This window comes from Oncorhynchus mykiss, chromosome 15 (assembly GCF_013265735.2).
Source record: "Oncorhynchus mykiss isolate Arlee chromosome 15, USDA_OmykA_1.1, whole genome shotgun sequence".
NCBI classification, from domain to species: domain Eukaryota; kingdom Metazoa; phylum Chordata; class Actinopteri; order Salmoniformes; family Salmonidae; genus Oncorhynchus; species Oncorhynchus mykiss.
Window position 1 is genome coordinate 19,039,736 of NC_048579.1, and position 21,044 is coordinate 19,060,779.

General features: G+C 45.5%; 1 protein-coding gene across 12 annotated transcripts in view; it reads right to left on the minus strand.

The window, feature by feature from the left end:
* Positions 1-21,044, minus strand: part of LOC110490935 (receptor-type tyrosine-protein phosphatase mu) — a 302,121-nt gene that overhangs the window by 120,951 nt on the left and 160,126 nt on the right. For all 12 annotated transcript variants that reach the window (XM_036943984.1, XM_036943983.1, XM_036943982.1 and 9 more), the window contains exons 8-11: positions 19,013-19,321; positions 17,323-17,432; positions 10,177-10,378; positions 9,828-9,930 (exon numbers count right to left, since the gene is read on the minus strand). In XM_036943984.1, coding sequence (XP_036799879.1) covers positions 9,828-9,930; positions 10,177-10,378; positions 17,323-17,432; positions 19,013-19,321 — 724 coding nt within the window. The remainder of the gene's footprint in view (positions 1-9,827; positions 9,931-10,176; positions 10,379-17,322; positions 17,433-19,012; positions 19,322-21,044) is intronic.

Sequence of the window (21,044 nt, forward strand, 5' to 3'; positions counted from 1 at the left end):
TAGCCAGCATACAACAGAGATGCAAGAGTTGTGACCCGTTTTTGTTGGTTATGTTGCGTAGTTGTGTCTAGGGGGGCATATGGGGGAGGGAATGCTGTCCTGTTTGTCCCCCTGTGTGCTGGGGGTGTCGGGTTCTTGTCTAATTCTGGCATTTAGTTTGCGACAGACTAGCAAATGTCCCTGAGCCTGTAAATTGTTGATCTCCCCCTCTGGGATGGAGAAGCTGTCATCGTTAAAGTATGGGGATTCTATTGGGGGAATATAGGTAGCAAACAAGGACATTTCTCTCTGTTGAGATCATTTCCTTATTAATTTCTAGCCAGATGTAAAATGTTCCTGTTTTGACTAGGTCTGCTCTATACCAAATTAGCATACCCCGAGTCTCTTCTCTGTTTCATACCTGGTAGTTTGGTGGATAGGACTACCAGTTCTCTCTAAACTAGAGGGCAACCAGTGGGTCCGTCTCCTTTATATCATGTTTCTTGTTGGATGACAATGTCTGTATGCTCTTTAGGGCAAAGGCAGATGACTCCAGTCCTTGTATATTCCAGAATAAGATAGTAAAAGCTTTGTGTTCCATAGTGTTTAGTGTTGTTTTTGTGTGGTTTAGGCCCGGAACGTCAAAGTAGGTGTGAGCAGAGCATGTTGAGCATCTGATAAATACATCTTAGGTCAAAGGATGGTGCTTGGGCAGGTGTAATAGTAGGGGTTGGGCCTGTTGCTCTGCTAAAGGCCTGGGCATATGTCCTGCTGTCATGTTGAGGTCCTTGCCGCAGGGGCATGGGGTGGGCAGAAGAGGCATAGGTCTGACATGGTGGGGCCTATATAGGGTGTGGCCAGGGTTTGCTTGGGGTGGTCTTAGCTGGTTGGGGTGTGGTTGGTGATGGTGTGGTCTGGGTGTAGGTCCTCTTGGTGTGGATTCTCTAGGTGCAGGTCCTTTGGGAGGGGTTTAGCCACCAGCATTTAGCCACTTTGTGTTAGGGAAAAGGTTTATCCTCTTGAATGTATTTGCCATTTGAGTCAATGAGGAGCACAATCTTTGACTTTTGTGTGTCCTCAGTGGATGTGGGGGGGATTGTCAGGAGGGCTATCGAGGGTGCTGACAGGAGGGATGTTATGAGGGGGTGGGGTCTGTTGGGTTGGTGGGTCCTGTGTTGTGTGTCCCATTGTGGTGTTGAGGTTGTGGTGCGGGTCTGAGGTGGGCTGTTCTCTCTCCCTCCCCCTCTCTCAGGAGTGTTTCTGGCTGTCCTCAGAGAAACAGATGACAGAGAGAAAGTGGTTTGACTCCGTAGCTGGGGCGATGCTGGGTTTAGGAGGCGTTACAAATCTTTTTCCACAGCGCTGGGTAAACGCTTGTCTTGGCACAGGGGGTGAGGAGGTTTGTGTGTGTGTCTATATGCGTGTGTGTGCGCTCGTCTGAGCAAGTGTGAGTGCAGGGTGGTGTGTGTCCTAGCCCTGGTGCGGCAGATTCGACACATTAGCGCGAGAGCGAACCTGACTGACAGTAATCCATTTAAAGGAGTAACTTGCCCCTGGTTAGGCTGCCATTGTAGCACCCCACATATGTAACGCTGCCAGACAGACCGCCCTTCAAACACCAGCCTGTCAATGATCCAGTCCCTCACAAGGCATTATGCCCCAAATGCGACATGACAGACAGAGGTATTTTTGTGTGCGTCCCGACTCTTTCCTTTTACTAAACATTTACAGTCAGTTTGAAGGGTTGCAGTCTTAACGAACTGTATCACGGAAAAACATCTGGTATTTCACATAAAAATCTGTCTGGCTCAATCCCATCGCCAGGGAGGACTCTCATTATGGCGAATAAGTATGCATGTTCTTACATAGTATGTGGTGTATTCGTTTTGATCTCTTTGAGCCTTTGACAGGGTAACCAACATGTTATGAACAACATCAACTCCAATGCTACCGACTCCATGTTAAAACAAAGTGACAAAAATATCTCCAAAAGAAGAGCGGTGTCATATGATAATGAATTGCTCAAAAGCTCACATGGTTTCTCTTAATTCACTCCACTTTGTAGCAACAGAGGATTACCTCTTCAGCCACAGTCTGTGCTATGACAGTCTGTTCTATGACAGTCTGTGCTATGACAGTCTGTGCTATGACAGTCTGTGTGGTATGAATCTTTCTCTCCGTCTGACTCTTTCTGACTAACTCTTTCTCTTCGTTTGATTCTTTCTGACTAACTCTCTCTTTCTCTCCGTCTGACTCTTTCTGACTAACTCTCTCTCCGTCTGACTCTTTCTGACTAACTCTCTCTCCGTCTGACTCTTTCTGACTAACTCTTTCTCCGTCTGACTCTTTCTGACTTACTCTCTCTCCGTCTGACTCTTTCTGACTAACTCTCTCTCCGTCTGACTCTTTCTGACTAACTCTCTCTCCGTCTGACTCTTTCTGACTAACTCTCTCTCCGTCTGACTCTTTCTGACTAACTCTCTCTCCGTCTGACTCTTTCTGACTACTTCTCTCTCCGTCTGACTCTTTCTGACTAACTCTCTCTCAGTCTGACTCTTTCTGACTAACTCTCTCTCAGTCTGACTCTTTCTGACTAACTCTTTCTCTTTCTCTCCGTCTGACTCTTTCTGACTAACTCTCTCTACTGTGTAGTTCTCCACTGTCATTCTGTCATAATATGCTGGAGGGAGTAAAAGAGGAGACTCCATCAAATCCTGTTTTTCATCAACATCCTCCTTTTTTATCTCCTGCCCTCTATTTTCTCCTTGACTTTCAACTTAGTTTCTTGTCTCCTCAGCCCACCCGCATCTTCTTTTGAAGGGATATGGAGCTCCTGACTAAGTGTGTTTGTCACCTTTCTTCTCGACAGACTGCTACATATGTAACAAGTGAGTAGCTGGCAAGCATGCACGCACACTTTGATTCAGAGTGCTGAGATCACCTTCCTACAAATCATGGTGGTAGCTGGAAACACAAAAGTTACACTTTGAAGGAGACCCTTCTTAATGTCATGGACCTTTGAAATACACACGTTAATGAGCATAATCGCCTATTGAATGAAAATGCACACTGCGTTGTCAAGCCAGAACACTGCTGTGACCAAGGCCTAGGAATCTCAAAGAAACGTCAAAGGCATAGAAATTAGGAATCATATTTAATCATTATTATTGCTATAGGCAGTAGTACTATATATTAGGTTACTTAATTGACAGTCGATAATGCTCTTCAATATACAATATCAGAATTTTTCAAATGTGTCACGAAATGACAAATAATTCCAAATTAATCATATATCGCTCCAATTTACAGCCTTTGGTTTTCTTAATTTTCCTTGTGAGACATTGTGCTGGGATTATAAGGAGTTATACAAACCAGCGAACATTTTAGCTGGCAAATCCCCTCTTTAATCTTTTAGCGAATCCTTACCAGTCAACAAAAGACAGCCTCAATGCGCTAATTAGCGAATCCTGTGATTTCATTACGACCCGTTAACTGTAATTAAGATTTTATTTATTTATTTTACCTTTATTTAACCAGGTAGGCAAGTTGAGAACAAGTTCTCATTTACAATTGCGACCTGGCCAAGATAAAGCAAAGCAGTTCGACAGATACAACAACACAGAGTTACACATGGAGTAAAACAAACATACAGTCAATAATAAAGTATAAACAAGTCTATATACAATGTGAGCAAATGAGGTGAGAAGGGAGGTAAAGGCAAAAAAAGGCCTTGGTGGCAAGGTAAATACAATATAGCAAGTAAAACACTGGAATGGTAGTTTTGCAATGGAAGAATGTGCAAAGTAGAAATAAAAATAATGGGGTGCAAAGGAGCAAAATAAATAAATAAATTAAATACAGTTGGGAAAGAGGTAGTTGATAGGGCTAAATTATATGTGGGCTATGTACAGGTGCAGTAATCTGTGAGCTGCTCTGACAGTTGGTGCTTAAAGCTAGTGAGGGAGATAAGTGTTTCCAGTTTCAGAGATTTTTGTAGTTCGTTCCAGTCATTGGCAGCAGAGAACTGGAAAGAGAGGCGGCCAAAGAAAGAATTGGTTTTGGGGGTGACTAGAGAGATATACCTGCTGGAGCGTGTGCTACAGGTGGGAGATGCTATGGTGACCAGCGAGCTGAGATAAGGGGGGACTTTACCTAGCAGGGTCTTGTAGATGACATGGAGCCAGTGGGTTTGGCGACGAGTATGAAGCGAGGGCCAGCCAACGAGAGCGTACAGGTCGCAATGGTGGGTAGTGTATGGGGCTTTGGTGACAAAACGGATTGCACTGTGATAGACTGCATCCAGTTTGTTGAGTAGGGTATTGGAGGCTATTTTGTAAATTACATCGCCAAAGTCGAGGATTGGTAGGATGGTCAGTTTTACAAGGGTATGTTTGGCAGCATGAGTGAAGGATGCTTTGTTGCGAAATAGGAAGCCAATTCTAGATTTAACTTTGGATTGGAGATGTTTGATATGGGTCTGGAAGGAGAGTTTACAGTCTAACCAGACACCTAAGTATTTGTAGTTGTCCACGTATTCTAAGTCAGAGCCGTCCAGAGTAGTGATGTTGGACAGGCGGGTAGGTGCAGGTAGTGATCGGTTGAAGAGCATGCATTTAGTTTTACTTGTATTTAAGAGCAGTTGGAGGCCACGGAAGGAGAGTTGTATGGCATTGAAGCTTGCCTGGAGGGTTGTTAACACAGTGTCCAAAGAAGGGCCGGAAGTATACAGAATGGTGTCGTCTGCGTAGAGGTGGATCAGAGACTCACCAGCAGCAAGAGCGACCTCATTGATGTATACAGAGAAGAGAGTCGGTCCAAGAATTGAACCCTGTGGCACCCCCATAGAGACTGCCAGAGGTCCGGACAACAGACCCTCAGATTTGACACACTGAACTCTATCAGAGAAGTAGTTGGTGAACCAGGCGAGGCAATCATTTGAGAAACCAAGGCTGTTGAGTCTGCCGATGAGGATGTGGTGATTGACAGAGTCGAAAGCCTTGGCCAGATCAATGAATACGGCTGCACAGTAATGTTTCTTATCGATGGCGGTTAAGATATCGTTTAGGACCTTGAGCGTGGCTGAGGTGCACCCATGACCAGCTCTGAAACCAGATTGCATAGCAGAGAAGGTATGGTGAGATTCAAAATGGTCGGTAATCTGTTTGTTGACTTGGCTTTCGAAGACCTTAGAAAGGCATGGTAGGATAGATATAGGTCTGTAGCAGTTTGGGTCAAGAGTGTCCCCCCCTTTGAAGAGGGGGATGACCGCAGCTGCTTTCCAATCTTTGGGAATCTCAGACGACACGAAAGAGAGGTTGAACAGGCTAGTAATAGGGGTGGCAACAATTTCGGCAGATAATTTTAGAAAGAAAGGGTCCAGATTGTCTAGCCCGGCTGATTTGTAGGGGTCCAGATTTTGCAGCTCTTTCAGAACATCAGCTGAATGGATTTGGGAGAAGGAGAAATGGGGAAGGCTTGGGCGAGTTGCTGTTGGGGGTGCAGTGCTGTTGACAGGGGTAGGAGTAGCCAGGTGGAAAGCATGGCCAGCAGTAGAAAAATGCTTATTGAAATTTTCAATTATGGTGGATTTATCAGTGGTGACAGTGTTTCCTATCTTCAGTGCAGTGGGCAGCTGGGAGGAGGTGTTCTTATTCTCCATGGACTTTACAGTGTCCCAGAACTTTTTTGAGTTAGTGTTGCAAGAAGCAAATTTCTGCTTGAAAAAGCTAGCCTTGGCTTTTCTAACTGCCTGTGTATAATGGTTTCTAGCTTCCCTGAACAGCTGCATATCACGGGGGCTGTTCGATGCTAATGCAGAACGCCATAGGACGTTTTTGTGTTGATTAAGGGCAGTCAGGTCTGGGGAGAACCAAGGGCTATATCTGTTCCTGGTTCTAAATTTCTTGAATGGGGCATGTTTATTTAAGATGGTTAGGAAGGCATTTTTAAAAAATATCCAGGCATCCTCTACTGACGGGATGAGGTCAATATCCTTCCAGGATACCCCGGCCAGGTCGATTAGAAAGGCCTGCTCGCTGAAGTGTTTCAGGGAGCGTTTTACAGTGATGAGAGGAGGTCGTTTGACCGCTGACCCATTACGGATGCAGGCAATGAGGCAGTGATCGCTGAGATCTTGGTTGAAGACAGCAGAGGTGTATTTAGAGGGGAAGTTGGTTAGGATGATATCTATGAGGGTGCCCGTGTTTAAGGCTTTGGGGAGATACCTGGTAGGTTCATTGATAATTTGTGTGAGATTGAGGGCATCAAGTTTAGATTGTAGGATGGCTGGGGTGTTAAGCATGTTCCAGTTTAGGTCGCCTAGCAGCACGAGCTCTGAAGATAGATGGGGGGCAATCAGTTCACATATGGTGTCCAGAGCACAGCTGGGGGCAGAGGGTGGTCTATAGCAGGCGGCAACGGTGAGAGACTTGTTTTTAGAAAGGTGGATTTTTAAAAGTAGAAGTTCAAATTGTTTGGGTACAGACCTGGATAGTAGGACAGAACTCTGCAGGCTATCTTTGCAGTAAATTGCAACACCGCCCCCTTTGGCAGTTCTATCTTGTCTGAAAATGTTGTAGTTTGGAATTAAAATGTCTGAATTTTTGGTGGTCTTCCTAAGCCAGGATTCAGACACAGCTAGAACATCCGGGTTGGCAGAGTGTGCTAAAGCAGTGAATAGAACAAACTTAGGGAGGAGGCTTCTAATGTTAACATGCATGAAACCAAGGCTATTACGGTTACAGAAGTCGTCAAAAGAGAGCGCCTGGGGAATAGGAGTGGAGCTAGGCACTGCAGGGCCTGGATTCACCTCTACATCGCCAGAGGAACATAGGAGGAGTAGAATAAGGGTGCGACTAAAAGCAATAAGAATTGGTCGTCTAGAACGTCTGGAACAGAGAGTAAAAGGAGGTTTCTGGGGGCGATAAAATAGCATCAAGGTATAATGTACAGACAAAGGTAAGGTAGGATGTGAATACAGTGGAGGTAAACCTAGGTATTGAGTGATGAAGAGAGAGATATTGTCTCTAGAAACATCATTGAAACCAGGAGATGTCATTGCATGTGTGGGTGGTGGAACTAATAGGTTGGATAAGGTATAGTGAGCAGGACTAGAGGCTCTACAGTGAAATAAGCCAATAAACACTAACCAGAACAGCAATGGACAAGACATATTGACATTAAGGAGAGGCATGCTTAGTCGAGTGATCAAAAGGGTCCAGTGAGTGGAGAGGTTGGTTTAGGGTCACGGCGATTTAGACAGCTAGCCAAGCCAACCGGTAGCAAGCTAGCATAGGATGGAGTCTGTTGTTAGCCACCTCTTGCGTTCGGTCAGTAGATTAGTGGGGTTCCGTGTGGTAGAGGGGATTAATCAAAATCACACAACAACAAAAATAAGAACAATAGATATAGTTATAGAGGCCCGAGAAGAAAACATAACAATTCAAATAAATAAATTGTCCGATTGTCTATTCAGAATAGCAGCCGGAAAGACAGCTAACGGTTAGCGGGCCGCAGATGGGCGTTCCGGTAACGTCGCGACAGAGGAGCCAGCCGGATCTCCTTCAGGTAGATAACGTCGGCAGTCCGGTTGTGAAGGCCCGGTGGGGCTCCGCGTAGGCAGTGAAACGGGTCCGGATAGGTGACTGCAGCCCAGGAGTGAATGATGGAACTCAGGCGTGATTGACGGAGCTGGCTAGCACCGGAACAATCGATGTTTGCTCCGGAATCGACGAAAGCCGACTGTCACACGGATAGCAGATAGCTAGCTGTGAGATCCGGGTATGAATGTCCAGAGAGCAGTTGAAATCCAGGGACATGGAGAGAAAAATTGGTCCGGTATGTTCCGTTCCGAGCCGCGCTGCGCCGTACAAAACTGGCGATAGATTTTCGATAGATTTTCGAACTAAAGGACAGCCGATGACCACAAACCGTGGTTAGCTTCTGATTAGCTTCTGGCCTAGCTCCTGGCTAGCTTCTGGCTAGTTTCTGGCCAGCCTCCTGGAGTTTCTGGCTAGCTTCCTGAAGGATTGCAGATCTGAGGTAAATAATACTTTTTTATAAATATAAATTGGTGAGGCTGGTTGCAGGAGAGTGTTTAGAAGATGAGTTGATGGAAAATAAAAATAAAATGTATGTGAAAAAAGTTGTAAATATATATATATATACAGGACACGACAAGACGAGGACAAAAGACGTCTGAACTGCTATGCGATCTTGGATGAGAGGATGGCAACGACGGGCCCATGTGACAGTCGTTGAAAGGTCATCAGGGAGAGAAAAAAAGTGTACCTGATTTGGATTGGAGGATTGGAGCAGGGCTGACAGTTTTCTTCATATTTTTGGTGTTAATCTTAACGTACAGTAGTGGTATTTTTATTTATTTATTTGTGGGGGGTGATACCTGTCACTGGTGACACTATTGTTAAATTGTTCAATTAAAATGATTATGTTTGACGGAGAGTGAATTCCAGTGTCCTACTTTTTATGGATACCTTGCGGGTGTTTGGCTCAGTCTACCTTATCTAAATAATAACAATATGCCACTTATGACACACTTTTATACAAAGCAACTTCCAGTACACTCAGGGCATTCCTTTACAGAATGTGATCGGCAGGTGAAAAAGGCTAATATCACTACCGTCCATCTGTGTAACTTAGGCTCTATTCATGTGAGGTGGAGAGAGAGGCCTCTCTGTGTTTCTCTCAGTGTCTTTTGTCACTTTGCTCAAACGGCCATTAAAGTGGCTTCAGACAGGAGTGGATAGTAAATACTTCATGATGGGCCACCAGGTGCTAAAGCACATGCTCATTTATTTATACCGGCTGGTTTCTTCATACTAAAATACTTTTATCCTTCCTTTTGATAACAGAGACAGGTTGTCCTCTGTGTGTGTGTGTGGGCCCGTAGAGAAACTGGTTATCTCCTCAGTCTGAAACATTAAAACATGTAATCACTCTAGCTGCTGGCCAGCCCCTGTGTGTGTGTGTCCGTCGACTCTGTGTGGGTCTATGAATGATTAAAAGAGCACAGAACTTGTGATAATGTTGCCTTAATGCAGTGCAAGGACTTCATGACTAAAGAGCAAACTACAGTAACAGGATATCCTGTCTGTGTGTTAAGGACAACCTCAGCCCAACCGGCTAGCATATCTGCAGTCCGTGCGCGCACACACACACACACACACACACACACACACACACACACACACACACACACACACACACACACACAAATTACAGACATAGGTTTTGTGGAGAACTCATCGGCAGCACTAGCAGTAGTGGCCAATGAAGGAAGGATAACATAGCTGGGGTGTGGGAATCTGCCAGCACTGTTATTGATTTCTCTCTCAACCAAGAGAAAAATAAAGGCCCAAACCACCGTTTATGCTCCCAGGCAAGCATATTGCATATTTCTGTTTATTTTCAGCGGTGTGCAAATCATAGGAGAGACACCCTTGACCACAATCTTTGCTTCCAGAAGAAGGAAGAATTGAGAAGTAGAGAGAGAAAGAGGAGGAGATTGAGATTGCTCATCTTTGGAGTCTGAGAGAACAGCTTTATTCTTATCTTAAAAAAGGGGAAAAAAAGTGCTGCTTGCTCAGATCAAATGCCCACATTAATACATGCTGATAATGTTAAAAAACGAAATATGTTGTTGTGGATAATATCACCAGCCTCCCAAGCCAATTAGAGGGCCGTTTGTGAGGGCCGTTTGCGCGGTGAAAGAAATTGTGGGAGCGAGAGGAGGAGAGGACGACAGTGGCTGGAGTGAGGGTAGGGTGTTTATCACTGTGTGTGTGACGTGAGTGTGTGTGTAGGGCTGTTTGATGTGTGAATGGGTCTACCTGACAGGGGCACCTCTGCTCTGGGCAGGCTTCAGCAGGACAGTGACCGTGCTGTCTGTCTGGTTCAGGGGAGTCTCCTGGTCATAGCCTGGCATCAACGGAGCTGGAGGGGGGGACACATGAGCACAGGAGACGGTGATTTGACTGACAAATAAAGACAGACTGAGACCCGGAGACAGGAGACAGAGACAGACAGAGAACAGCAAGTACACACAAACGCAGACAAACGCTACACCCAGGAACAATGAACACAGCTATTTATTACTGGGGATCTCCTGGAAGATTTAGGGCTCTACAGTAGGTTGTCCAGGATTATTGGTAACTTGGTCCTCGTCAAAGTTTCTCATACCTGAGATCTTGGTGGTGAACTGGGTGATGACGGGAGGTCCAAAGCCCTTGACGGTGCTGGCCCGGATGGTGAAGGAGTATGTGGAGCCGGGGTAGAGACCCACAAACATGTGGGACGTCTCGTTGCTGAACTTAAACACCTTGCCGCTCTGGTTGGTCAGGTCAAACTCCGTGTCGAAGGAGCTCAAGGCCTTGTAGGAGATCTGTGGATTGACACACAACCTAGATTAGATGATTGGATATGACAAGTTTATATCAAAGTTTCAAATCTAGCGTCAGGCTTGCTACAGTCATAGCTATGGTTAGTTTTGGTGTATGGTAAAGATAATGGCATTCATCTATAAAACTACAATGTACTACAATACTGAAAGAGTTAGTACACAAAGTTAGAGTTTGCACCCAGAGCCCTTGATAGTGAAACTAGGCCTGAACTTTCCATAGAAGGTTCCTTCAAGTCAACGTTGAAAAGGGAGGAACTTGTGGGCAAAAAAAACAGCAGGCAGAAACGCTCAGCTCCAATGTCATTTCCGTGATGGATTGAATGAGCGAGAGTTTGGGCAGGGGGGGACGACACTTGTTTTATTCTAAACCCCCCACCCCATCGAGCAGGAGATTGGAGGCCCCGGGAATTTCTTTCTGAAATGGAGTGCAGCGGAGCGGCGAATACACCCCTCCTCCCTCCCCTCATTCATATAACTTTATCAGTTCTCCCTCTCTCTCAGTAAGCTTCATTTAAATAAATCATTCGGTCTCCCCTAATGGAAAGCTCCATTATTATTCTGTTCTGATTCCCAATTAAGAAGCACAATGGGGAGTGTTGGAGTGCGGTGGCGGCCATTTGTATCCATCAGGTGTGAAATGCTGCTGCTCAGGGCTCTGGTGGGACATTAGTCTTCATCAGGCAGGGCGGGAGGGAGGCAGGGAGAGAGGAACGCATCTGGATCATTTCAAAAGGCTAGATAGCTAGCATTGAGCAATATTATCACACACAAGACTGATTGGTGGGGTGAGGGATTTTCAGTTGGGAAAGGAGGATTCGATAGGGTTCAGTTAGGAGCAGGGGAAGTCGCCATGGTGACTGTGGTCATGTTTTGGTCAGTGACACACACACTTTGGCAAACTTGAAGAATGCAATGAACAGACATAGAAACAATTTCCTAGGGAACAACTCCTACGTAGTGCTACATACAGAGCTATTGAAATACTTAATGACAATTAATCAACACACAAAAGTTTTCTTGTATCACCCGTCATAGTAGAATAGCCCTGAATTCGTCTCAACGCAAAGGGCCAGCTGTACATCTTCAAGGCAAAGCCCCAAAGAACGAGCCCATACTACAACTGCCGAACTGAGACAAAGCACAGTAAAGATGTGCCAACCCTGAACAAAATGCTGTTTTGGAGTGAGAGATGCATGGCTCACAGTCAAATACTGAAGAGCATATGAGGCAAGCTGAATGTCAGCCAATGATAATGGGGTTGACTTTATCAGAGTCTAATGAGGCAGAAAAAAACCTTTTGATTTGTCCAACTTGATCACAATAGCAGCTCAGAGTTACAGGGGGTGGAGGTGACAGAATATTATTTCATGTGCATACCTGACAGCTTAATTGGAGAATTTCAGCATAAATTGGGTTCTGGTACAATGGCTCTTTTGAACTCACTAAAAAGCCTCTAACATCGCATTGTGTGGAGAGTGGAAGTGCATGTCAAACGCAAGGCAAACGCTGCGATGGGAGAAACATGTAGTACTACAGTAGCCTATTCACATGAACAGTGCTTTACAATTATGTTTTATGTACAAATGTGGATTATAGGAAACCACACTGCTATAAGACTCAAACCAGTATTAAGTTGTGAAAGTTATTTTAAGGTTGTGAAGGTTCTTTTGAGGTTGCGTAAATGTTGAAGAGGGCCAGATGTTTCCGTCTTGACGCCACAGTGTTGTTGAAGGGTATTTTAAAGGCAGCAATCTTTATAAATACTGGATGATGTCAGACAGATTAAGTGCAGCATGTTTTACCCTGTCTAAGGTATGCCCCACGCTCCTGTCAAATTAAAGTCCTATGACAACCAGGCTCAAGTACTGTATGCCTCCGGTTTCAATTCCAGCAGATTGAGGATTCAGTTTTTCAACTGCCTATTTTAACAGTGTTCGCTACAATAATACATGCTTGGTCCCTTCAATCTTTGAAGATCACACTGTATATTCTCTGACTCACGATTGATTTACGAGAACATATCACAAGAGAAAGAGCTACTTCAATTATTTTCAATAAAAGAGGCATCTACAGTCGTGGCCAAAAGTTTTGAGAATGACACAAATATTAATTTTCACAATGTCTGCTGCCTCAGTTTGTATGATGGCAATTTGCATATACTCCAGAATGTTATGAAGAGTGATCAGATTAATTGCAATTAATTGCAAAGTCCCTCTTTGCCATGCAAATGAACTGAATCTCCCAAAAAACATTTCCACTACATTTCAGCCCTGCCACAAAAGGACCAGCTGACATCATGTCAGTGATTCTCTCGTTAACACAGGTGTGAGTGTTGACCAGGACAAGGCTGGAGATCACTCTGTCATGCTGATTGAGTTTGAATAACAGACTGGAAGCTTCAAAAGGGGGGTGGTGCTTGGAATCATTGTTCTTCCTCTGTCATCCATGGTTACCTGCAAGGAAACACGTGCAGTCATTATTGCTTTGCACAAAAAGGGCTTCACAGGCAAGGATATTGCTGCCAGTAAGATTGCACCTAAATCAACCATTTATCGGATCATCAAGAACTTCAAGCAGAGCGGTGCAATTGTTGTGAAGAAGGCTTCAAAGCGCCCAAGAAATTCCAGCAAGCGCCAGGACCATCTCCTAAAGTTGATTCAGCTGCGGGATCGTGGCACCACCAGTACAGAGTTTGCTCAGCAAGGTGTGAGTGCATCTACACGCACAGTGAGGCGAAGACTTTTGGAGGATGGCATGGTGTGAAAGAAGGGCAGCAAAGAAGCTGCCATCAGTCCTATGTCATTCTGCAAAAGGTACAGGGATTGGACTGCTGAGGACTGGGGAAAAGTCGTTTTCTCTGATGAATCCCCTTTCCGATTGCTTGGGGCATCCGGAAAAAAGCTTGTCCGGAGAAGACAAGGTGAGCGCTACCATCAGTCCTGTGTCATGCCAACAGTAAAGCATCCTGAGACCATTCATGTGTGGGGTTTCTTCTCAGCCAAGGGAGTGGGCTCACTCACAATTTTGCCTAAGAACACAGCCATGAATAAAGAATGGTACCAACACCTCCTCCGAGAGCAACTTCTCCCAAACAACCAAGATCAACACTGCAAATATTGACTCTGCATCAACTTCATGTAATTGTCAATAAAAGACTTTGACACTTATGAAATGCTAGTAATTATACTTCAGTATTTCATAATAATATCTGACAAAAATATCTAAAGACACTGAATCAGCAGACTTTGTGAAAATTAATATTTGTGTCATTCTCAAAACTTTTGGCTACGACTGTAGTTCTAACGCTGACGTTGTACTGTTGAGGGCACCAATCCACATGTGCCTACTCACAAACTCAAGGAAACAATTACACTTTTGACTTATCCCCAAAACTTGGTATACGGGGGTCTGATTGAACAAGGCCCCAAGTTGTAACTTTAATTTCCTCCCTGGTTGTTGGGGAACTCGTTTAATTCCTTGTCAGTTGTATTAGGAGCTCCACTCTGGGGCACAGGGCTGGGCTGGTGTTGGGAGTGCTGTCGGAGGGGGTTCAGTGGGTAATAGATTGTGTTAACAAGCCTCAGTGCATGCAGGCCTTAAGGTTATTAGGTTGGATTTATTAGATAATTAAGGGCCCGGAGTGAATGAAAGATGGAAGCCGCCCAGCTCCTGCCAGGCACAAGATGGATGTGTGTTAGAGAGAGAGAGCGGGAGACCGAGAAAGACAGAGAGCGAGAGAGACCGAGAGGAAAAAGACAAAGACATATAGAGAGAGACACAGAGACAGATGGACAGAGGGAGAGAAAGAGACAGAAAAGAGAGAGCAGAAACCAACCAGAAAACAATTAGCCAACAACAAATTCCATCCCTCTTAGACAACTTCCTGGACAAAATGTTTCACTGCAAAAGTGAAGGGGTAAACTTAGCAAAAGAAAGCCTAAAAAGTACATTTGACCTCTCAGCTTCCATCAACTCTAAACATTTCAACAGACAGTCTTAGAACATTAACAACAATGACAAATGGTTTGATGAAGAATGTAAAAACCTAAGAAAGGAATTGAGGAACCGATCCAACCAAAAACACAGAGACAAACCTGAGCCTACAACTTCATTATAAAGCCCCACAGTGGTGGTGGTATAATACCCATAAAACATAGCAGTCAAACAGGGAAAAGGTTCCAATTGTTTTTCCACCATTCATTTATCCCATAGGGATAAGAGCTGTGCTTCGTGTAGGCTTACCTTGCATTTCCTTTTGATAACCATGTAAATCTCTCTCGGATAAGCTGATTTTTATCAATATATTTGGCTCTATTTACTCTCAGATTCGAAAATGCTGATTAGCACCAAAGTGGACATCAAGAAAATCTACAAATCCCTGCAAGCTTCTGCATGTCATCTCTAGCTGACACCTTTGCTAACAGGTATGGTCTTTGCTAACAGGTATGGTCTTTTTATAACTTGCACAATACAGTTCACAGAATTGTCCATTTAAATATATTTTGCCAATTTATTTATTACATTATTTAGCTAACATTAGACAGTTAATCCAGATATTCTTACTTTTGCCTCGATTCGGCAGTCTCATCCACATCATCATGGCATTTGTAGTTCTTTATAATAGCCACATTAGCAGCTTATTTGCGTTTAAATGCAGGCAAATATATTGATAAACGTCACGCGGTTATCAATGCGTCACGCAAGGGTAAGCCTTCACGAAACACAGTCCTACACGAAACACAGTCCTACACGAAACACAGTCCTACACGAAACACAGTCCTACACGAAACACAGTCCTACACGAAACACAGTCCTTATTTGATGTGTTTCTAAAATCCCCTATGGGAAAAACAAATGGTGGAAAAAAAATTGGAACCATTCCCTTGTTTGACACTAGTTTTATGGGTATTATGACTCATACTGTGGTACTCTATGTTGAAACACTAAAACAGTGCAAAAATACACAATGAACAGCACGTCAGAAATCAGCTCAATGTAATTGAAGAATCTATTGAATTGAACCAGTTCTGGGAAAATTGGAACACACTAAAAACAACAAGAAGAGCTATCTATCCAAAATGGAGATGGATAAACCACTTCTCCAATATTTTTGGCCCTATAACAAAGAACAAACAGCAAAAACATATACATGATCAATTACACATTTTAGAGTCAGCTATTAAAAAGACTACCAGAACCCACTGGACTCTCCAATTACATTGAAAGAACTACAGGACAAAATACAAACCACAGGCCTGTGGTGTTGACGGTATCCTATATTAAATTATCAAACATAGAAACCACACATTTTAATTGGCTATACCTAAACATCATCCTCAGCTCAGGCATCTTCCCCAATACTTGGAACCAAGGACTGATCACCCCAATCCACAAAAGTGGAGACCAAATTTGACCCCAATAACTACTGTAGGATATGAGTCAACAGCAACCTTGGGAAAATCCTCTGCATAATCATTAATAGCAGACTCCTACATTTCCTGAGTAAAAACAATGTCCTGAGCAAATGTCAAGCAACACAATTAGAAACAACCAAATCATGAGAAAACAAAAAGATAATTACTTGGCACATTGAGAAAAAAAAACAAAGAAAAGCAGAGCAAACTAGAATGCTATTTGGCTCTAAATAGAGGGAGTGCACCGTAGCAGAATATCTGACCACAGTGACTGACCCAAATTTAAGAAAATCCTTGACTATGTTCAGAGTCAGTGAGCATTGCCTTGCTATTGAAAGAGGCTGCCCAGGAAGCGAGAGAGAGAGAGAGAGAGAGAGAGAGAGAGGGGGAAGAAAGCGAGAGAGAGGGGGGAGGAAGCGAGAGAGAGAGGGGGGAGGAAGCGAGAGAGAGGGACGGGGGGGGAAGCGAGAGAGGCGAGAGAGAGAGAGGAAGCGAGAGAGAGAGCGAGAGAGAGAGGGGGGGGGGGGAGCGAGAGAGAGAGAGGGGGGAGGAAGCGAGAGAGAGAGAGAGGGGGAGGAAGCGAGAGAGAGAGCGAGAGAGAGGGGGAGGAAGCGAGAGAGAGAGAGAGAGAGGGGGGAGGAAGCGAGAGAGAGAGGGGGGGGGGAAGCGAGAGAGGGGGGGAGGAAGCGAGAGGGGGGGGGAGGAAGCGAGAGAGAGGGACGGGGGGGGAAGCGAGAGAGGCGAGAGAGAGAGAGGAAGCGAGAGAGAGAGCGAGAGAGAGAGGGGGGGGGGGAGCGAGAGAGAGAGAGGGGGGAGGAAGCGAGAGAGAGAGAGGGGGAGGAAGCGAGAGAGAGAGCGAGAGAGAGGGAGAGGAAGCGAGAGAGAGAGAGAGAGAGGGGGGAGGAAGCGAGAGAGAGAGGGGGGGGGAAGCGAGAGAGGGGGGGAGGAAGCGAGAGGGGGGGGAGGAAGCGAGAGAGAGGGGGAGGAAGCGAGAGAGAGAGGGGGAGGAAGCGAGAGAGAGAGAGAGAGAGAGAGAGGGGGGAGGAAGCGAGAGAGAGGGGGGAGGAAGCGAGAGGGGAGGGAGGAAGCGAGAGAGAGAGAGAGGGGGTAGGAAGCGAGAGAGAGAGAGAGGGGGGAGGATGCGAGAGAGAAAGAGAGGGGGGAGGAAGCGAGAGAGAGAGAGAGAGAGAGAGAAGGGGGAGGAAGCGAGAGAGAGCGGGGAGGAAGCGAGAGAGAGAGAGCGGGGAGGAAGCGAGAGAGAGAGGGGGAGGAAGCGAGAGAGAGGGGGGGAAGCGAAAGAGAGGGGGGGAAGCGAGAGAGAGAGAGGGGAGGAAGCGAGAGAGAGAGGGGGGAGGAAGCGACAGAGAGAGGGGGGAGGAAGCGACAGAGAGAGGGGGGAGGAAGCGACAGAGAGAGGGGGGAGGAAGCGAGAGAGGGGGGGGGGGGGAAGCGAGAGAGAAGGAGAGCTGGGCCTGGGTGGGCAAATGGGCTAGGGAGTTTCTCAGATCTTACCTCATACTGCTTAATGATACCGTAGGTCTGGACAGGCTCGCGCCATCGCAGGGCGATCTTCTCTTCGTACGTGCTCCCCTGGATGGACTCGAGTGGCACAGCGCCAGGCACTATGGAGGAGAGGGACGAGGGGGAAATAAATTCAGAGCAAATTAAATATCGACCATTTTCGATAGTGAGCCACTTCAACATCCTAACACCATCATAAATCGACATTGTGATTCCCATAGATTGGGCGGTAGGTTGGCGGCGAACTTTCTCCAGACCAAGCTTGAATGATTTGGTGAAAAGGATCAACTGAGGTCTCATGGGGGCGCAGGGCGGTCATGGTTCTGCCGTTGTCTCTTTCAACTACTTCAATAAGGCACATTAGATGGAACCTCCTAAAAGCTGTTGTGAGAGCACAGCATGGTTTATTTTATTTTATTGACTTTACAGCATGGCTGTAGGTACACTACAGTAAACTGATACAGAGGCTTTACAGCATGGCTGTAGGTACACTACAGTAAACTGATACAGAGGCTTTACAGCATGGCTGTAGGTACACTACAGTAAACTGATACAGATGCTTTACAGCATGGCTGTAGGTACACTACAGTAAACTGATCCAGAGGCTTTACAGCATGGCTGTAGGTACACTACAGTAAACTGATACAGAGGCTTTACAGCATGGCTGTAGGTACACTACAGTAAACTGATACAGAGGCTTTACAGCATGGCTGTAGGTACACTACAGTAAACTGATACAGAGGCTTTACAGCATGGCTGTAGGTACACTACAGTAAACTGACACAGAGGCTTTACAGCATGGCTGTAGGTACACTACAGTAAACTGATACAGAGCTCTGGGTCCTCGCATTGTATATTGAATCGGAAGCAAAACAAACTAGCATTAGGGTCAAGGACAGCTAGAAAATGTAGACTCACTGGCAAAAAAGTTAAATGAAAGGAAAGCAAACCATTCCATTTTCTTCCTCATAACAGGGTCAAAGGTTTCTAGTTTCTACATTTCTTTTTGAAAAGCAGTGCAACTTAAATGCACCTCCTATACAAGTTAAACTTGTTATCATGCAGATAATTCCATTAGAGGTCCTTTGAACGTTTGATATCAATTTGAATAACCTCCAAAGGGCTATTGAGGAGCAGAGTGAGATTGTAATCTTCAAATGGCCTTGAGCGCCAAAGGAGGAAAAAAACAAATGAAGCATCACAGAAGTAGATGTAGTTGTACGTATCAAAAGAAGGTAATGTAAGTGTTTTCAAATAACTATCTTTCCCTTATTGAAACACAAGCCCTCATGCTTTTGTGCTCTCTTAGACCCCAATGATGACCTTGAAAGGCTGGATGTTGGAAGTGTTGGCAGAGTTGGGATCAACTCTATTTCAATTCTTAGAAGCTTTCTCTATTTTTCCCTTTCCCGTTCCCTCCCCCATCTCCTTCCCTCTCTCTCTCCCCCAGACCTCTGCCCCATCCTCTCTCGCGCGCTCTCTCTCTATCTCCCCACCCCCCACTCGCTCGCTCTCCCCACCCCCCCACCTGCTCGCTCTCCCCACCCACCACGCTCTCCCCACCCACCACGCTCCCCCCACCCACCACGCTCCCCCCACCCACCATGCTCCCCCCACCCACCATGCTCCCCCCACCCACTCTCTTTCCCCCCCACCCATCTCCCTCTTTTGGAGCACCCACCATCCTCATCGGTCAGCACGCCTACGTTCGTGCTCTGCTTGATGCCCTCTGGGTTCCTCAGCACCAGCTTGACACTGACATTGGTGTAGGGCGACAGGTTCCGGATGGTGTGCTGCGGAGCCACACTCAGCGTGTCGTAGCACACCTCCTCCCGGGTCTCCTCCTTGCCGCCGGCCCGGTAGCGGTACTGAACAGTCAGGTTGTAGCTGTGGCAGCGGGTCACGTTGTAGCCGAAGGGCTCCCAGCGCACTGTGATCTGCTTGGACTTGATGTCCACCACCTCCAGTCTTCGGGGACCGTGCATGGGGTCTTTAAAGAAGGGGACAGGAGGGGAAAAGTTAGTCAATCATAAAGATAACATCAACACTAATTTATTGCAGCCTGTGTCAAACATGGAGATTATTAAACGTATTTAAAAGATTTTTACCATTATTTTAATATAGCTTTGTGTTATCTAAAAGCTAGGAATGTTGGCAAGCATCAAAAACAACATCCCAATCCTCCTACCTACCCATCCTTTACCTGCTGTGGCACTGTGTAACCACCTAGTCTCCCCGCTCTGACTGGGAATGGTAATGGTCCCACCACTGATCCTTGGGGTACCCCACTCTGACAGGAAATAGGACATGTTCCCAACACTTTTGTCCAGACAGCCACCCCAGGCCCTCTAGAACCCATCAGGTCTAATAAGAGAGCCATGGTTCCTGCTCTATCTGATCTCTACTCTCTCCCATGTTAAGTGAAGGCAGCCACACACAGCACTGTAATAGGATACATTTCCATCCTGGGTTCAATTGGCAGTCCATCTCTGTGGAATTTAGCGCTCTAACACTTAAGAGTTACATGAGCCATGCTGCTCTCGGACCACGGGAGCCACCAGATAGGCAATTTGGCAAGCCCGGGTGGCTCCTGATAAGGAGACCAAGTTCCAATTGAAGCTGGATGGAAACCATGAGTGGGCAAAACCCATTCAATTGTACTTGTATAATCCTCTCCATGTCCACCGACTCTGTGACAAAGATTAGGTCAGAGACAAAACCTGTGAGGTTTAATGCCATGGCAACAAAGACAGAAAAGGAGATGCCAAGTGGTTTAACATTGTTCATTTCTCTTTCTGCTGACATTGAGAGGACATCTTGAAAAAACATGCAGCTCATGGACAGGACTCTATTTTGTCCTGGGTTTATATGAATATCCAAGTATCTAAGTATCTAAGTATAGAGTCCATTTTTTAAATTTGTATTTCTATTCGGAGCACGAGGGAGCCGAGATTAAAATAAAGGGGCTGGGAGCACCTTTTAATCAGCAGTCTTGTAATAAAGTTCTCAGGGAAGGCGTTTTACAGGCAGAAATCAGATTCTGACAAGCCAGTCACTCGCACTCCTTAGATTTATGGCATTAATCACTAAAATCAGAACCTTCCGCACTTCCAGAAAGGTCTCTGAAGTCATCAACTTTTAACTTCAGCTGAATCGAGAAGTGCAGCCAACTACATGCATCACAGAGATGATCAGACAAAAGAGATGGATGAAAGAATATCTAACAGCACTCTTACTCTATTTTTACACTTCCTTTTGCAGTTTTGCGCAACATCCCAAAGGAGTAAGACCTTTCTGATTACGACAGACTAATCCACTAATCTCCTATTGTCTGTTATGTAGATTTTGATCAATCAAATATTGTCCAAGGCTTAGATTCCACCATAGTAATCCCACATTTGGCTGGATATTTTCATTTATCTTCAATCATGTCCCGTTTCCACTAAACAAAAGTAGGATATAGGGAGGATGAGGAGTATTTTCCAAGAATACAGACATAAGCTAGCAGATAACCTCTCTATTCAATTTCCTAAACACAGGATCAGAGCGCTGTGTTGTGGAAATGTGTGAAGGTGATCTGAAAGCAAGGTCACACTCACTGTTATGGGGAGAAAGAAGACTATGGCTGACCTCCCACCTAGAGCCACTCCAAATGAGGAATGTCAAGAGAAGAAGGGGAGAAACGCTATACCACCGGCTTAGAAGTGCAAGCG